The 18,827-nt window shown below is 48.1% G+C and overlaps 1 protein-coding gene across 3 annotated transcripts in view; it reads right to left on the bottom strand.

Moving 5' to 3' along the window:
• The window catches only part of STAB2 (stabilin 2), a 157,096-nt gene that overhangs the window by 10,462 nt on the left and 127,807 nt on the right, over window positions 1-18,827 (bottom strand). For all 3 annotated transcript variants that reach the window (XM_082349560.1, XM_082349562.1, XM_082349561.1), the window contains 11 exons: window positions 18,382-18,438; window positions 17,200-17,326; window positions 15,703-15,852; window positions 13,819-13,923; window positions 12,384-12,491; window positions 10,452-10,645; window positions 9,202-9,343; window positions 4,772-4,905; window positions 3,053-3,218; window positions 2,800-2,906; window positions 393-512 (listed from right to left, as the gene is read on the bottom strand). In XM_082349560.1, coding sequence (XP_082205686.1) covers window positions 393-512; window positions 2,800-2,906; window positions 3,053-3,218; window positions 4,772-4,905; window positions 9,202-9,343; window positions 10,452-10,645; window positions 12,384-12,491; window positions 13,819-13,923; window positions 15,703-15,852; window positions 17,200-17,326; window positions 18,382-18,438 — 1,410 coding nt within the window. The remainder of the gene's footprint in view (window positions 1-392; window positions 513-2,799; window positions 2,907-3,052; window positions 3,219-4,771; window positions 4,906-9,201; window positions 9,344-10,451; window positions 10,646-12,383; window positions 12,492-13,818; window positions 13,924-15,702; window positions 15,853-17,199; window positions 17,327-18,381; window positions 18,439-18,827) is intronic.

The following is an 18,827-nucleotide window of genomic DNA, read 5'->3' as shown; positions in this document are numbered from 1 at the left end:
GCCTCCCACTCTGACTTCGGGCTCGGCCACATGACCTGTTGGGCCAGTGGCATATTAGCAAATGTGACCAGATAGGGGCTTAGAAAGTACCGCCAGGACTGGGCTTGTTCTCGCCACATGCCCAGGCTAGCCTGCTGGAGGATGAGAGCCCTGTGGAGCAGAGCCCCAGACAAGCCAGCCTAGATAACCTGACGGCCAGCCCAGCTTTGACACATGAGCATGCCTGGCCTAGCCGGGAAGAACTGCCAGCTGATCTACAGATGTTTGAGCTAAATAAATGTGTAGCCACTGCATTTTGGGATCGTTTGTAGCATTGCACGGTTGTGGTGATAGATAACTGATACTGTCTAGAAGCACTAGTCTAAAGCACAGACATCAGGAACCCAACTCACCTCATTTTCCCCCAGCCCACTGTTCTGTGGCACAAAGAGGGTGCTTCGGATCGACAGGTCAGTCAGGTGTTTCAGAAATGCCCGGCCTCTGGCTGAGCTGTTGGAATAGGTCAGCACTTCCTGGGGAGAGGAAGGAGGTGGTCAGATGGGTCAGCCTGGTGTGCAGGGACTGGGGTGGCTGGAGAGGGTAGCATCACCCCTCTGGGAATATTCCTGATGGTCGTCCCAACTCAGGCTGCCACTTGTCTGCTCTTCTTTCTGACTGCCCCTTGAGAAAATTTTAGGAGGATTTCTCCTTTCCTCAATAAATCCTATGGTCCCAAGTCATAGCCAGCTCACAGGCCATTCTCAACATGACAGCCCGTGTAGTCTTTGAAACGTTAAGTGAAATCTTGAGTCTCCTTTTGTCAAAACCCTACAAGGGCCCCCACTTCACCCAGAGGAAAAGCCAAAGTCCTTACAATGGCCTGTGAGGCCCTAACCATCTGGACACTTGCTCCTCTGACCCCGTGCCCAGCTGTCCTCTCGCTCACTCTGTTCCAGCCACACTGGCCTCCCTGACATTCCTCAAGCTTGCCCAGCACTCTCCTGCCTTTCATCCTTTGCCTGGTTGTTCCTTCTGCCTGGAATATTCTTCCTCCAAATCTGCATGGTTAACTTCCTCTCTTCTGTTCACACTTTACTCACATGTCACCTTCTCACTAAGGCCTTTCCTCATCACTCTATGCAAAATGGGAACCCTGTGATTCCCCTTCCCCTCCCCACCCCCCATAGCCTAGATCATCTTCTAGCTTTCAATACTATTTACTTATTTATTCTGTTTATTGTTTGTCTGTTTTGTTCACTGATATATCTGAAGCACTTTGTAAGTACTCAATAAATACTCACTGAACAAATTTTAAGAAGTCACACTACCCAGGTCAGCTTTGTCATTGTGCAGGGAGCACTACTGACACCCAGAGAAGATAATTTGCTGGAGGGCACATAGCCAGTGGGTTTTGCTCTACAGTGTCTTTTCTCTGCGATGCTGTCACAAGCCAAGCTCCCATGCAGCACAAATATTGGTTTGGGTGTTTACCTTTAGAGTATTTACAGTAATCCTGATTTTTTAAACGAGTTAGGTGGATACCTTCGGTCTGTGGAAAAAGGCTCGCCATTGTAGGGTCCTTGGTCTAGCTTCTGCCCTGCTCCTACAAGCCCTATACTTATGCTCAGTCTCCTCTCCTTGGCTGTGTCCTTGACCTTGCTAAGCCTCAGTTTCTTTATCTGCAAAATGGGAATAATAGCAGAAGTGACTTCATAAGGTTGCATAAGGATTTATTCCTTCTAGCAAGTATTTATTGAGTACCTACTATATGCCAGCCACAAGGCAGAGAAAATCCTTTCCCTTATGGAGCTTATGTTCTATGAACCAAGTGAAAAGTGCCCTGAAAGGGCTCAGTACAATGCCCCGTGTGAAGGAAGTGCTCAAGAAATTTTAGCTATTGTTATTAAAATTATTATCTCAGTTCTTTCATCAGTCAACACCAATTCCTTCTCTAACAGGGGCTTTCTCTTCATTGGATGTGACTTGTAGAATATTAAAGTGACTTCAAGTGCAGTGCAGGAATTCCCTGGTGGTCCAGTGGTTAGGACTCTGCGCTTTCACTGCCGAGGGTGTGGGTTTGATCCCTGGTTGGGGAAGTAAGATCCCGCAAGCCGCATGGTGCAGCCGAAAAGAAAAAAAAAAAAGTGCAGTGCAAAATGCAAGGTGACCCCATGTTGAGAATTTGGCTCACTGGGTGACCACCAGGCAGGCTTAGCTAACGGTGCCCCACCCCGTCCACAAAGACAAAAGAGCATCTTACTCCTCCAGGGCCGACTCTGAAGCTGCTGTAGTTGCAAACAGAGATAAGAATACCAGCTAATACCAGTATAGCATTTTGCATCTGCTGGCCACAGGGCTAAGCACTTTACAAATATTGTCATCTATTTATCACAGCGCCCCTATGAGATTGTTACTATCATCATCTCCATTTTACAGATGAGCAAACTGAGGCTCAGAAGGGAAAGTAACTCATTTAAGGTGATGCACCAAGTAAGTGGCAAACCTAAGCTTCAGACTCAGGCAGTGAGGCTCAGTGTCGATGCTCTTTTAAGATTTTTTTTTTTTTTGGTTGCGCTGCACGGCATGTGGGATCTTAGTTCCCTGACTAGGGATCGAACCCGTGGCCCCTGCATTGGAAGCGTGGGGTCTTAACCACTGGACCGCCAGGAAGTCCTATTTTTTTTTTTTTTTTTTTGTCAGTGTCCATGCTCTTAACTATGACTGTGAGCCTCTGTCTTCTTTGAAGGACTCACCTCTCTAATACCTGCTTTGAGGCAACCCCTCCACCCCGAGGCGAAAGCAAACAGACGTGGCACATACCGTCAGGAAGTTTGTGAGCGAGGGGAAGGACATCAGGACCTGCAACAGATTTCCACTGCACGAGAAGCCATCTCCCACGTAGCCTACCTTGCAGGTGCAGTTCACATCTGGAAGGCAGGAGCACACGGGGTCCTGCCCCAGTGAGGCAGGGGCCTGGGCTGCCCCATCTCACCCTGGGAGGTCGGCTGGCCAGGCTGAGGATTGCTCAGCAGCTGCATGGCCTGGAATCTAAAGTGGGGGTGTGGGCCGTTACCTTTCATCCGGTAGCAGAAGACATCCCACATTTCACTCTTGTTGTTTCTTGTTCCGTAGTCCACTATCCCAACGATACCAGAGCCACAGTTCTGGGAGGAGTAGGATGTGGGGTAGGCTACTCGCCCACTGTCCAGCCAGCCTGCTGAACAGAGGTGGTACTTGGCCTGTAGGGACACAGACGTGGCCATGGGTCAGCTGTGATTTCATATTTGTTGTGGGGTTCTTTGGGTAATGTCTGACTCCCCCATCAGACTGAAAACTCCATGGAGTTAGGAATTATGGCTCATTTTGCCTGTTGTACCCCTGTGCCTGGAACATAGTAGGTGTTCATTAAATTTTTGTTGATGGAGCCACTGGATGGATGAAAGTGGTGTCTTCTCTTTCCTGTAGGTGCCCGGGTCCTTCACACTCATTTTTCTTCCCTCTGCTCTCGAGAAAGGATTTGCAATCAGCTATTTTTCCCTGGGTGCAAATTCTTCTGCTTACGGGTTGATAGAACTCTAACTGATCATCCGTCATCATCCTCTCACCATCCTCACCATCACCATCACTGTAACACTTATTGAGAGCTTATTCTGGGCCAGGTCCTGTTGCAAGGGCTTTTCATGCGTCAACACCTTTAACACTTATATCAACCCTTTGAGATAGAAACTTAAAAAAAAATCTCTATCATATAATTGAGAAAATAGAGGCCAAAAGGGTTAAGCAACTTGCTCAAAGTCATACAGCCAGCAAGTAGCGGAGCTGAGATTCACACCCATGCAGTCTACCCCAGAGCTCTTAATCTTAAAAACTGAGTGCCTACTGTGTGCCCGTCACTGTGCCATATTACCTTTAGTCCTTATACAAACATGCCAGGTGGGACAGAGGTTTCAATGGCTTGATCAAGGCCATACAACCAGCAAGCAGGAGAAACAAGAAATTCTGACCCTCCAAGATGCTGGGTCCTGGCATCGAAGGCTTTGCTCCTTGGTTAAGAGACGTCAGGTCTGAAGATTTGGTAGTGATGGAGGCTGGAGGGCAGTAACATCATCCTGATGGACTCCCAGTGAGCAATCGCTAGCAGATCACTCAAAGTCGCTGACCTTTCCAAATGGGCTTCTGGTTTTAGAGGCCAAGAGAGGAGCCCTGACCAGAGCTCCATTTCCTCCCTGGCTGTGGCTGGGAGCTGGGGCACTTCCCATGTACTCCCTTCACAGCCCCTCCAGACACAGAGAGCCCCGGCTATTCCAGAAAACTCAGCTGCTTTGTGGGTTCAGGGAGATCCTAGGCTTGTGGTTAACTGATCTCTTTCTGGTTTCCATCTATGAGGTACACACTCCCAGTCTGTGCCTCTGCCTTGGTGGTTGAATGTCATGATCGAGAGCAGACTTTTGGAGTCAGGGGTACATGGAACGCTGGATCTGCCACTTCTTGGCTGGGTGACGTTGGGCACATTACCTTTCAGAGCCTCAGTTGCCCTATCTGCAAAAAGACATTAGGAATACCTACCTCCAGGGATGTTGTACGAATGGACAGTAATGTCAGGGAAGCACCCCACACTGTGCCTGACACACGGTAGACTCCCAGTGGACCTGACGAATCGTTATTGCTCCAGGAGCTCCCTGAACTCCCCGCTCCAGGAAGGCAACAGCCTGAGTCTCCCCTGTGTCAAGAGGAAGCTGCATCTCCTCCCCTGAAGACCCTGCCTGCACAGTGCCCGCCAACTGGGCCCCACCTTCTGGGCGTAGGAGAGCTGGTTGTAGGTTGCCATGGTTGCAGCTTCCTTGGTACAGGCCTCTCTGGCTTTGTCAAAGGTCAGCTTGTACTGGCCCAGCGGGGAGCGTAGATGGAACACGCCAACGGTGGTATCTAGAAGGAGGAGGAGAGGAATCGTCCAGGCCAGCCCCCCTGGCTGGCAGTGCTTTCATCAGAGATTTTCAAAGTGGAAGGCTGTAAACCGTAACCCAGGGTTTCTTGGGATGCCACTCCCCTTGGAGATGTCATTTAAAATACTTATTTCTGGGGCTTCCCTGGTGGCGCAGTGGTTGAGAGTCTGCCTGCCAATGCAGGGGACACGGGTTCGAGCCCTGGTCTGGGAAGATCCCACATGCCGCGGAGCAAATGGGCCCGTGAGCCACAATTGCTGAGCCTGCGCGTCTGGAGCCTGTGCTCCGCAACGGGAGAGGCCGCGATGGTGAGAGGCCCACGCAGCGCGATGAAGAGTGGCCCCCGCTTGCCGCAACTAGAGAAGGCCCTCGCACAGAAACGAAGATCCAACACAGCCATAAATAAATAAATAAAGCACACCTAGTATAGTGTAATTAAAAAAAAAAAAAATTGATTAAAAAAAAAAAAACTTATTTCTTTTCTAACTATGAAAGTAGCACGTGTCTGGTAGAAATCTGGGCCGTATGGAGAAGAAAAGAGATGAACAAAAATCACCTACAGTCCTGCTCTCTGGAAATAATCATTACTCCGTGGCTAACATTTTGATGTACTTCCGTACAGAATTTTTATTTTTGTAAATTTTAATTTTGATGTAATTTCACACTTCCAGTCTTTTTCCCTGTTTATGTGTCATATATATCACAAGTGTGGCAGTATGCTGCATATATAGTTTTTAGAAATCTTTCTTATAACGTGAAATCACGATTATTTCCCAGTATTATAAATTTTCTCTGGCAACATAATTTCCCCTTGACACTTTTAGTTGAACACTTTTTGTGAACTTCACAGCCATGAAAAAAAAAATACATTAAAATGAGTTTCTGCCAAGGACCCCATGTGTTTTCTGATTGCCACTATGCCTTTACAAAAGTTTTCTAGCCATTTTCCCCCTAAGATACCAGAAGATTTTAATCCTTTTTAAATAGTTGGTATCTTTTTTTTAACCAGTTTATGCAGAGACCAATGCATGTGACTTCAAGAACCAAGTCACATTTTTATATTGTCAAGTTCTTTATCAAATGCCACTAAAAGGGTACTTTCTACCCCCAAAAGAGCTAAGTTTAAGATTTTTTTCTTTCTTTTTTTTTTTGGCTGCACAGCTTGCAGGATCTTAGTTCCCTGACTAGGGATCGAGCCTGTGCCCCCTGCAGTGGGAGTGCGGGGTCCTAACCACTGGACCACCAGGGAATTCCCAAGATTTTCTTCTTTGACCACAGCCAGTAGTATATTCATCCACAGGCCATATAATCTTGTCAGCCACACCTGAAATATAAACACTTACCAATATAACAGCTTGGGGAAGGACGGAAAGGTGTTTAGCCTTGTCTCCTTCCCAAGTCAACACGATTCTTTTTTTAAAAATTAATTAATTAATTAATTTTTGGCTGTGTTGGGTCTTTGTTGCTGCACACAGGCTTTCTCTAGTTGCGGCGAGCGGGGGCTGCTCTTCGCTGCAGTGCGCAGGCTTCCCTTGTTGCGGAACACGGGCTCTAGGCATGCGGGCTTCAGTAGTTGCGGCACGTGGGCTCAGTAGCTGTGGCGCATGGGCTCAGTAGTTGCAGCACACGGGCTCTAGGGTGCGCGGGCTTCAGTAGTTGTGACACATGAGCTCAGTAGTTGTGGCGCGTGGGCTCAGTAGTTGCAGAACATGGGCTCAGTAGCAGCATCCGGGCTCTAGGGTGCGTGGGCTTCAGTAGTTGTGGTGCGCAGGCTCAGTAGTTGTGGCTCGCTGGCTCTAGAGCACAGGCTCAGTAGTTGGGGCACATGGGCTTAGTTGCTCCACGGCATGTGGGATCTTCCCGGACCAGGGATCGAGCCCATGTCCCCTGCATTGGCAGGCAGATTCTTAACCACTGCGCCACCAGGGAAGTCCCCACAATTCTTAATAGTGCCCTTGAGTGGATATAACAGTATATTTGATCATCCTTTACTGTTAGATATTTGTTATTTCTAATTTTTTGTGATGTTAGGTAATGCTGGGATGATATGTTTCCTGTTATTCAATTCTTAGATTATTTCAATAGGATGTGTCCCTTGAAATGGCACTACCAACTCTTGGCATGAATTATCATGAGGCTCTCTGCACACATTGCCAAATTGGTTGCCACAGAGGCTATGTGAGTTTGCCCTCCTCGGAACTGTGTGAGAGTAGGTACTTCCTCCTGAGTGTGGGACGGCTCTGTAACCTGCCCACTGGGACAGCTGAGGCATTATCCCAATGCCGTCTTGTCTTGTTAAGGGTAACCACTCAGCTACAACAGAAGGTGGGTCCAATGTCACGCTCAGTCACTTAATATCACTACCGTCACTGTCTCAGTATTCATAAAAAAGTAGAAGACAAAAGCCCCCTGGAGACGATGGGTGATGTTCCATGAACTGAATAGATTCAGTGAGTTGTGGGATCAGGCAGGACTGGCTGAATGAATCGTGCCCTAAAGAAAAAAGCCAAGCACCTCTTGACTCCACACTCCTCCTGGCAAATGACTCATGAATCAACATCCCTGGTCCCAACTGCTCATTCTTGACCCCATCCTAAATAACAACCGCCTACAGAATCTCCCTGCTTTGTAGTCCCACCATCACCTTGAAATAGAACTTGGAAGATCCATCATCACCTTGAACATAGAATGTCCCCAGCAAAGCTTTCAAAATTCTTGGGCCCCCTACTCCCAAACTGCTTTATCACCACCACTGGGTTGGTCTCTCGAGATGGAAACTTTACATTATGGTTGACCCTTTCCTTTTCTTCACTCTCCGTGTCCACGGTGTGCCCTTTTCTCCCTCATCTCACTCCTCTTCCCAGCAGAGACCCTGTTACCTTGGGGTCATAGCCTTGATATTATGCTGTCCCTCCCCCCATTGCCTCGTCCTTCCCAGCTGACCCCTGATAACTGTCTGCTGTCCGTGAGTCCTCCCAGCAGAAATGTCTTGCCAGCTCTTCTGTGCATAGCTCAACTCAAGCATCTTTCAAGCCTCTACTGTAGCCCCAGGCCTCTATGCAGCTCCCTGGGATTCCCTCTCTCATCCCACCCAGAGATCCTTCCCTTCTCTGTTCTTTTTTTAAAAAATTTTATTACGGTAAAATATACATAACATAAAATGTGCCCTTTTGACCATTTTAAGTGTACAATTCAGTGGCATTAAGTACATTTACATGTGCAACCATCACCCCTATCCATTTCTAGAATGTTTCCATCATCCCAAACAGAAACTTTGTGCCCATTAAAGAATGACTCCCTCTCCCCACCCTTCAGTAACCTCTATTCTTCCTTCTGTCTCTCTGAATTTGCCTATTATAGGTACCTTCTATCTGGGGAATAGTACAATATTTGTCCTTTTGTGTCTGGCTTATTTCATGTAGCATGTTTTCAAGGTTCATTCACGCTGTAGCATGTACAGAATTTCATTCCTTTTATAGGGTGAGTAATTTCCCACTGTATACCGCATTTTATTTATCCGTTCATATGTTGAACATTTCAGTTGTTTCTGCCTTTTGGCTGTTGTGAATAATGCTGCTGTGCACGTGGGTGTACAAGTATCTGCTTGAGTCCCTGCTTCCAATTTTTCTCTAACCAGCTTGCTCTCTCCCTTCAGTTGCACCATCAGCATGAGATAAATTGCTATCTTCTGTCTTATTACATTTCTTCCCCCGGTCTTATTAATTAAAAAATGTCCTCAACTCCATTGGGAATCTCCTTGCAAGAAGAGACAGTGTCATATATTGTCATATCTCCTATGTATTTCTCCTGCTTATATTTCCTCTATTTCATCCCCAAAATGGACTTGAGGTGTCTTAGGACTTGATGCGTGATAGGGACTGAATGTCTGTGTCCCCCACAAATTTGTATGTTGAAATCCGAACCCTCGATGTGCTGATGTAAGCCTCCACTGGGTCCTGGGCAATGCATGGGCTGTTTGGTCCCAGTTTTTTTTTTTTCTTAAGACTTTTTTTTCCTGATGTGGACCATTTTTGAAGTCCTTATTGAATTTGTTACAATATTTCTTCTGCTTTATGTTTTGGTTTTTTTGGCCTTGAGGCATGTGGGATCTTAGCTCCCCTACCAGGGATCGAACCCGCAACCCCGCACTGGAAGGCGAAGTCCCAACCACTGGACCACTAGGGAAGTCCCTGACCCCAGTTTTTAATACTTTTTCCTTTTGCTCTTGCAGAGGTCCCTTCCCCATGCCTGAAGACCAGGTGCTTTGGGCCACACTGACCTTGGAAATGGAGGTCAGCACAGTTGGCGTCGGCGTGGCACTGCCCGTTGTCCTGCAGGCAGCGGTCGATGGGCAGCTGCTCCAGTTCACAGTCCAGCCCGTCTCCGACGTAATGACGTTTACATTCACACCTGTGCTTGCCCTGCGGGGGAGAGTGGGAGAGATGAAAAAGGCCCTTCTCTGGGCCCCCAGAACCCCATGTGCTCCGCGGACCACCATCCAGCACAGGAGATGCTCAGAAGGGTAAGAAACATGCCTGTCCTGTCCGGTGGGAACTGAGTTACTGCTCCGTCTTGCTTTTGCACAGGCTCAGGATGGAATGCCCTCCTTTACGTCTCAGCTCAGATGTCGCTTCCCTGACTCCCGCTCCCTTTTTATCACACTGGCCTGATTTCTGTTCCTCCTGACTCTTGGCCCTCTCTGAAGGTATCTTGTACACTCATTTCTGTACTGAAGATGCCCCCTCCCCCAACTCGTGTATAAGCTTTTGATCGCTACATCCTTGGCAACTACAACAGCACAAAGTAGGTGCTTGATGACCATTTGTTGAGTCAATGAATGATCTCATTTAATGTCCACAACAATCCTGTGAGGTTCGCAGTATTAAGAGGCCCACTTTGTGAATGAGGAAACTGAGGCTCAGAGAGGTTAAGCAGCCAGCCCCAGACCACACAGCGTGTCAGGCCAGGAACAGAGACTCAAAGGCTGCCTGACTCTGAGTTCATGTTTATAACTATAATCGACATCATCTCCCACCATCTTTCCTTCCCACCAGAGAAATAGGGTAACAGGGCACTGATTCCATTCTAGAAAGACCTGAGTGAGTGCCCAAACTGCACTTTTCCTGCCACCTCTTACCAACTTTTTTGGTTTTAATAAACTTTTTATTTTGAATAATTTTAGATTTAGAGAAAAGTTGCAGAGAGAGAGTCTCCTTATATTCTCCACTCAGTTTCTCCTAACGTTAACATCTTACATAACCATAGTTCATTGTCAAAACTAAAAAATTAGTGTTGGTGTATTATGATTAACTAAACAATAGACTTTATGTGGACTTCACCAGTTTTTCCAGTAAAGTCCTTTTTCTGCATAGGGTACCACTTCATATTTAGCCCACCGACTTAACAAGAAATAGACTCACGTGGGAAGAAGGCTTAGGAAGAGGCCAATGGTAACCTGAGTGGAGAAGCAAGGCTGAGCGAGGCACAAGGGCTCCCCACCCCCAATTTCCCCGGGGAGGCGAGACTCACCGGGCCGGTCATCTGGCAGGTGGCATGCTCATGACATCCGCCATTGAGGCCGTCCGCACAGGGGTCTATCTCTGTGCAGCTGTGGCCATCCCCCTGGTAGCCCTTCTGACAGCTGCAGGAGACCTTCGTGTCCTTCTGGGAGCACTTGGCGACCTTTGCACACCCCCCGTTGTTCTGTTTGCAGAAATCCACAACTGCAAGAGCAGAGGACGAGGGCTCAATGAACCACGCTCTGTGTAACACGGGCTTCGGATCGAGGTGTGGGTCACCCCAGGACCAGTGGCGCTGGGCGAGACAATGGGCCCCAACATTTCAGTGCCTTCTCTCCCTGTGCCCGGTGGCCTCTGGCTGCATTTGCCAACACTAGTGTCCTGTGGCGAACACCCTCATAGACCAGGCCTGGTGACATCTGTCTACCTCTGCCCTTTTTGTTATCCCATACTTTACTTTGGTAGTAGTTTTCTAATGAGTTTGGGTTTTTAGTGTTAGGACACAGTTGCATGTGTGTGTGTGTGTGTGTGTGTGTGTGTGTGTACAGAGTTAGTGCACTACTGAACACCTTGTGACATAGACATTGTTACCCCCATTCTACAGATTAATAAATGGAAGCTCAGAGCTTAACTGACCTGACAAAGGCAAACCAGCTACAACGTGGAGGGGCTGGGATTTAAACCCAGGTTGGTTTGACTCCAAAGCCCACGCTTTCCCCACTGTTTTGTGTGCCCCTTAACCTTTGTATTCTTAATCCCCCAAATTTCAACCTAATAGTAGATTAGCTCCAGCCTCAGGAGTAGCTGGAAAGCTCTCTGATTTCTCTCGTCTGCCTTTTTGGCTAGAGTGGTGGCAGCCACTTGAGACCCTGAGAGCATGAACATGAGGACAAGAGGCCTCAGCCTAAGGCTGGCGGAGCAGAAAGGCAGAACCTGGGTCTTTGCTGCCACTGCTGGTGCTGAGCCACTTCTAGACTGCCTCGTAGCAGATCACAAAACAACAGGTATAGCAAGATCTCAGTTCTGTAAAGAACGTATATATCTCTGTATGGATATCTACTCATGAGAACAGTTAGAAAGTATGCGTGCCCAGGACTAGTAGCTTTCCCCCAGTACCTATTGTCTTCTTTTTCTATAGTAGTAGATTTTCAGCTGGGCTTCATGGTTGTCCAACTGAAGACTACATTTCCCAGGCTCCCCTGTCCTAGGTGTGACAGATGATGAGGTTCCAGCCAATGGGATGGAGGCAGACAGGATTTTAGCAGCTTCTAGGTGTGTCCTTAAAGGGAGGAGGTTTGCCTTCTTCCTCTCCCTCTCTATCCTGCTGCCTGGGAGGTGCTTTGGTAGTGACCATCTCGGGCCAGGCAAGTGAACGATGGCAGAGCAACAAGATAGAAGGAGTCTGGGCCCCCAGATGACCTTTCAGAGTGAAACCCTATGTTAGTCCTGGATGCCTCCATGCAAATTGCTATAAGAGATAAAAATAAACATTTAAACATCTGCCTTGTTTGTGCCACTGTTCATTTGGGTCTCTGTGTGGCTGAACCTATATTGTAACTACTAGAGACAGAGACATTTCAGTGTTCAAAGTGGTTCTCACCGAGTGGTGAGAGCATGTGTAGGTTTCACTGCTGTTTTTTAAATACTGTAGTATAGTTTCTGAATTTTTTGAAGTAAGACTGGATTATCTGTAAAGTCACAAAAATACCATAAAACAAAGTGCATCGCAGTTGGCAAAGCAGTTTCAAAGTCATGACCTGGGAAGTGGGCAGGTCAGGCATGAGCAAACCCATCGAGGAAACTGAGTTGCAGAGAGGGTGGGATTGCCGAAGCAGTCCGAGCAGGAAGCAGAAGGGCCGGGACGGAGCCCAGGCACCCTGACCAAGATCCGCTCTGCTCCTGCCCCTCGCTGCTATTCCACCCATGCACGGATGGGACCTACCTGTACACGTTATTCCGTCCCCTTCATAATTCAGGTTACACTCACACGTGTTGTTCTCCTTACAGGTGGCATGAGCAGAACAAGGAGGCATGCACACGAGGGGCAAAACTGCAAAGAAAGAGGTCATCATTCATCCTGCACCATGATGTGAAGTGTTGGGACCCACCTAAGGCATCTTCCTGAGACCCCATCTGGCCTGCCACTGTGTTTCAAAAGTGGCCCCTTATGGCGGGAGGATGGGGTGATTTGCTAAGGTCCCTCCCAGCCTGGAGATTCTGAGATTCCGGAATCACTCCTTTGTATTATTAAGACATTATTTCTGAAATGTTATCCAGATTAAAATGCAAATATGTTACCGTTAGGGGCAACCAATGAAAACTTTATACCTCAAAGTCCGCTAGCAAGGGTGAATTTAGCAGATTAGCTCTTTGGCCCTAAGGGCATGGGGTTCCAGAGGAGATGGTTAAATTGGAGGAGAAATTCCAAGGCCTTCTGTGGGCACTGCAGAGCTTGGGAGAAGTCTGGGGCTTTGGTAATTGGAAGGGGCTGCAGTATCAAGAGGCAGCATGAAGCCACGGGATGATTAGGAGAGGAGGAGTGGGGAGGAGGAAGGGGGAGAGAAGAGGGGGAGGAGCTGAAGTTAAGGGGACTGCTGGGATTCTGGAGCTTCAGGTTGCTGATGCCCATAGGAGGAGCTTGGTCTTGCCCTTCTGCCCCCAGGGAGGATGAAGTGACAGTGATTTACGTTGGAGAATTCAACCTTTGACCGGAACATGAGGCTTGGGCTTCAAGGGAGGCCTCAGAAAACTGACAGCTCAGTAAGCATCAAGGTCATGACAAGGATGACGATGACGGATGGTGGTAATGGCAGCTACTGTTTCTGAGCTCCCCACATGCACCGGACACTCCAAAACCATGACCCTGACCCTCACAACAATCCTCCCCTGAAAGCCGTGCAACGGGCTTTCTTTTTTCGGACGAGCGCATCAAGGCTCGGAGAGGGTGGCTTAGCTGAGGCCGTTTGTCTAATAAGTAGCTGAATCAGGGGTCAGATCCTGGACTCCACGGAACAGCACGTTTTCCGTGAAACCCTTCACCTCTGTGTCTGCACACATCTGGGCCTGGACCACGATCCCGAGGGACCCTTCCTGCCCAATCCTGTGTTCTTTGCTTGAGGTGGGTCCTTCCGTGATTGACAGGACTGCATGCTGGTTTCATGGGTTTGAGTTAAATCTTGTCATCTAGTTTCCTTCAGGTCACCAGATCTCCAGACCCTGGGGCCACACAGCCAAGTCATCTATTCCTCGTGGGAAAGGGAACCGCTGCTTTGTTGGTTTTTTCCGATGTCGCTCAGACCCCCACCCTCAGTCGGCCGCTCTCGGCAGGGTCCGCTGCAGCGCAGGGCCGCCGGCAGGTGACCGCCCCCAGGACAGACCTGTCTGAGTGTCACAGAAGCGGCCCGTCCACCCCGTCTCACAGACGCACTGCCCGGAGCCCGTGATCCCGTCGTTGCACTGTCCATGGTCCGAGCAGCCACAGACTGTAGAGCAAGTAGGAGTGTGGTCAGTCAGCAGAGATCGGGGACTGAAATCCCGTCAACCAGCCCACTGACCACGTGTTGGCTGTGCTGTTGGTTTGGAAGGCACCGTGTTTATCCACATTCACTCATTCATTCATATCATTCATTCAGACTTTCAAAAAATAACCTATTCAGTGGCTATCATGAGGCAGACACTACCAGGCAATGAGGTTACAGCAGAAAACCTAAGACATAAGGTCCCTGTTCTCAGGGAGCTTACAGTCTAGCAGTACCTGGTTATGGAACACATAATTATAAATACAGTGATTGTTGTAAACACAGAAGTAGAGGGTACCATGGGGTATGGAACTGAACAGTAGGGGGAGGGAACATCACCTGGGCCTCCTAACAGAGAAATGGACTGAATGGTCAAACCTTCAAGAAATACATCAATCCTTCTGCTTCTTACCACCTCCAGCAGCAGCACTCCAGCCCACGGCACCACCAGCTCTCACCCAGAAGGCGGCATTAGCCTCCCCAAAGCTGGCCCTGCTTCTGCTTGTGCGCTCCCGTGGTGCACTCTCCACGGGGCAGCTGGGGTGGTCCTTTCCAATCTGCTCAGGATAACCCCCCTCACCCCCCATTCACAATCCTTTACTGGCCGCCATCACACTTAGATGAGACGCTGAAGACCTGTCTCTGGGCAAGAAGCTCCTATGTTATCTGGTCCCTGGCGACCTTCAGGTTCCTTCTCCCTTTCTCCCTCTTCTTTGCCCACTCTGCTCAGCCACCTTGGCCGCTTTGCTGTTCCTTGCATGCCGAGCCCACGCCTGCCTCAGGGCCTTTGCACTTGCTTGTCTCTCTTCCAGGAAAGCCATTCCTCTAGCCTGCACTGTCCATTAGAGCAGCCGCTCATCACACGTGGCTATTTAAATGTAAACTAATTAAAATAAATGAAAATCAGTTCCTTAGTCACAGGTTTTGAGTGCTCAACATCCACACGTGGCTAGCGGCTACCATTCCTCGTGGCGGAGTTACAGAGCGTTTCCATCATCACTGAAATTTGACCGGACAGAGCTGCTATTGATAGTCCCACTCCCGGCCCCCTCACCTCTGTTATGTCTCTACTCCAATATTTCATGAGATGTCTTCTGGACCAGTGCCTCCTTTCTTTCTCGATTCCCTTCATCTGCTTCATCTTCTTTATGCCTTTTTATCTATTTTTGTTTCTGTCATCTTTGTCTGTTTCCTCCCTTTGTACACTCCTTGAAAGCTGGGATTTTGCCCCCACCCCACCCCACCCCACCACTGCATCCCTACAACTTAGAACCATTCCTGGGTTTTGATCAAGTCACTTAGTCTCTTTGTACCTCAGCTTCTTCATCTGCTAAGTGGGGATGGTAAAAGTACCCACCTCAAAGGCTTGTTTTGAGGATTAGATGGTACAACACACCTGCCTGGCACACAGTGGGCACTCCACACACATTAGCTATCAACATTAGTAAGGACTCAGCATATATGTGATAGTTGAATGACTGAATGAGTGTTGGTCGGCCGCAGCTTGCCTTGGTGGCTGCAGGGGATGTGAGTTTCACTTCTAGAGAGGAGGCTCTTTCAGTGGATGGAGACTGGGAATATATCCAAGGAGGAAAAAAGCATGTGAGGGCAGGCAGATGGGAGGTGGGTGGCCGGGAAAGAGAGGAAGAAGGATGCTTCCAGCTCAGGTGGATGGTGTGCATTGGGGCAAGGAGCATACAGCCGAGCGACAGGCAGAAGCTCAGGGGAGTGGGTGCCACGTACGCTGACAATCAGGCCCGAATCTCCCTGGCCAGCACAGCTCGCACGCTGTCCCGTTGAAGCCGGTGTTGCATTTACACTGTCCCGCGGGTGAGTACTGATCGAGGCACACACCCCGGTTGTTACATGGGGTATCTGGTCCTCCAGGGCAGGCTGGAAGAGATGAAACAGCAGTGACTCAACAGCCTCCCCAGACCCAGAGCAGCTCAGCGCCTCTGTGAACATGCCGCTAACCCGGCCTCAGCTGTGGGTTCTGTCCTCTGTGGCCCCGGGGACATATCCACGTAGTGTCACTGGATGTTTAGAGCAAGCCACTGGCCTGTGGCTTAAATATATCTGATAGGACTGGCAGAGCAATATACTGAACTGTGCACTGCATTTGGGGGTCAGGAGACCTGGATGTGTGTTGATCTGGGCTGAATAATGAACTTGCTCTGAGCTTCAGTTCTCTTAGCTCTAGAGGAGGAGGAGGAGGAGGAGGAGGACGAGGATGGAGTGCCCACTTGACCTATTCCACATCGTGACTCTGAGGATCAAATGAGATACTGTAACCAAGAGCATATGAAAATATAAAGCACTGAACAAATATAAGGGATGACACTGACTTTTATGAACGGTCTGTGCTTTAGTGATGGAGAGTGGAGTGGAGGCTGAGTGATTGCGTGGACTCCCAGCCCAGAATTTTCGCAACTGGACCATGATGAATGGAGTATGCATGGTACTTAAAACCATGGCTTCTGGAGACATACCGTGGGACCTTAAGCCTGCTTCTTATCCAGTCTGTGCCTCCGTTTTGTCATCTGTAAAATGGGGATGACAACGGAACCTACTTCTTAGGGGTTGCTGCGAGGTTCAGATGTTCCCATATATGGGAAGTAGCACTCAATAAATGTGCTCACTTAAATCAATGCATGGTGGATGGGAAGTTCTATGGCATTTGCTATGCTTTTACTGCTGCGTTATTGGCTAGAAGTCGTATCTAGACCCAGGGGTTTCAGGAGCCCTTTCCTGAAAGGGTGAGGTAAGGGAGGGAGGGCGATGTTACACATAACAGGGGAGATTTCAGGAAATAATGGCCCATTCGTATCACATTGCTATAGCAACCTGCCAAGGTAGATGTCTTTAGATGCCTTTAAACTAGCATGCTTATCAGTATCATAGACTGGTGTCAAAAATGAAATACAGTGTTTCTAACACCATGGGAAATGTCTTATGCTATAACATCAAGCAGAAAAGCATGACACATGATTTACAATCTACGCACAGGAGAATCTCAACTCTGTAAAAACCAAATATGACAAGAAAAAAAAAAAAGGAGAAGGAAAGCTGCACAGCTCTTCAGAATAATTGCTTTTGGATCTTTTCTTAGCAGAATCATTAAGAGTGATATACTCCCCTGCTCCCCGTGTCCCACCCCGGCCCCCCATACAGTACTTTCAAATGCTCCACAGTGATTGTACAATCATTTCAGAATTGCGAGGCAGTAAGAGGCTCCCTTACCCTGACAGTCTGGCCAGAAGTAGCCCTTGCAGCACTTGGGGAGCTGTATCACCAGGGTGCACTGCTGCTTGCAGCCTTCCAGGTTCCTCCTGAAGGGCAAGTCGTACAGACACTTCCGCTTCTCACCCTAAAGGAAGAGATTGAACCATCCCTCCACCTTCCATCCCCTTGGGCTCTTGGGCTCCAGTCCGCCCCCAGTGGAGGATCCCGGGTACTGTCCAAGTAGAAAATGGGACTCAATGGTCATGAGTCCTGTACAGGGAATTCTCTTCTTAGGGGTGTAGAGAGACAAATGAATGGGGGAGGGGGAAGAGGTGGAGTCCACGGAGAGAAGATTTCTCCCCATCTTAACCCTTAGAGCTATTTGCAAAAGGTGTGGTTGCCTGAGAAGGGAGTGGGGAAGAGGTGGCTTTCTATCAGGAGGGGGGTCTGTGGCCAGGCCCCAGGATCATCAGTAGAGAGGGTATGGGCTTACAGTTCATTCTGTAGGGGTGTTTCTGTTAGAGGGGTTACTGGTAGAGTAGAAAGAGCTTGGCTTTGGAGTAAGCACTAAAACTAATACTTAATGAGCACTTGTTATGTGCCAGGCTCTGTACCCACATTTAAAAACTTACTTTTCCTAATAAGCACACATAGAACTGTTATTAGCTCCATTTTGCAGAGGCAAAAACATATAAAATGACTTGCCAAAGATTACCCATGAGAATTTGACCCCGTAACTGTGGACCCCAAATTTCATTGGCTTAACCACTACTCTTACATTGCATGCTAGGCTCTAATCCCAGCTTTGCTCCTTACTAGCTGTGTGGCCTTGGGCTGATTGCTTATCCTCTCTGAGACTCATTTGTCGTAAGTGGAGGTAATATATTTTTCTATGAGTATTTTAATGGGGAATAGGGATAATGTCAAAATAAAGGGGACAGCACAGAGCCGGGGACATGAACAGCAACCAACAAAATACAACTATTATTTTTATAATTATAATTATCTTTGCAACCCCTTCTAGGTCTGTAATCCCCTGCCCTTAAAAGACGGATTGTTGAAAGAAAGACATAAACTAATTACACACAGTTATAACACACTTGCAGATGCACACACACTCATAGCTACCAGGAGACTGGGGTCTGATAGAGAAACAAACCTATCATTCTCCAAACGTTTTATCACTGTGTTCATAATTACCTTTGGCTTAGTCCACCTGGGGCAGCTGGGAGTATGAACACAGCTCCCACAATTCCCCTAGTACGCAAGAAAAGAAACACTTAAAAATCCAGAATATTGGGAAACACAAGGAATGCCCCAGGTTAATGCCTTGATTATGTGATTAAGAACTTAATTAATCTTAAGATTCTGGCTATGATCAAGAATATAAAAGCAAACACTCTGTAACTTTGCCATAGAGAATTCTGAAGGTCTGTTGTGGACCTCAATTCCTTAGTTTAGTTCTTTGAGGTAAAAATTCCCTGTTAGATGGAGGTGGACCAGGGCAGGGTCACACAGGCACACGGTATAGCAGCAGTGGGAAATGTGGATGCAAGTGTCAGTTCCACTATAAATCAGCTGTGATTGTTTTAGCTAATCAGATTCTTTGATTCTTAGTGTTCTGATCTATAAAACAGGGATAATAA

This window comes from Balaenoptera borealis (genome assembly GCF_965194805.1).
Source record: "Balaenoptera borealis genome assembly, chromosome: 13".
In the NCBI taxonomy this organism is placed as follows: domain Eukaryota; kingdom Metazoa; phylum Chordata; class Mammalia; order Artiodactyla; family Balaenopteridae; genus Balaenoptera; species Balaenoptera borealis.
This window is presented reverse-complemented; position numbering and strand designations above follow the sequence as displayed.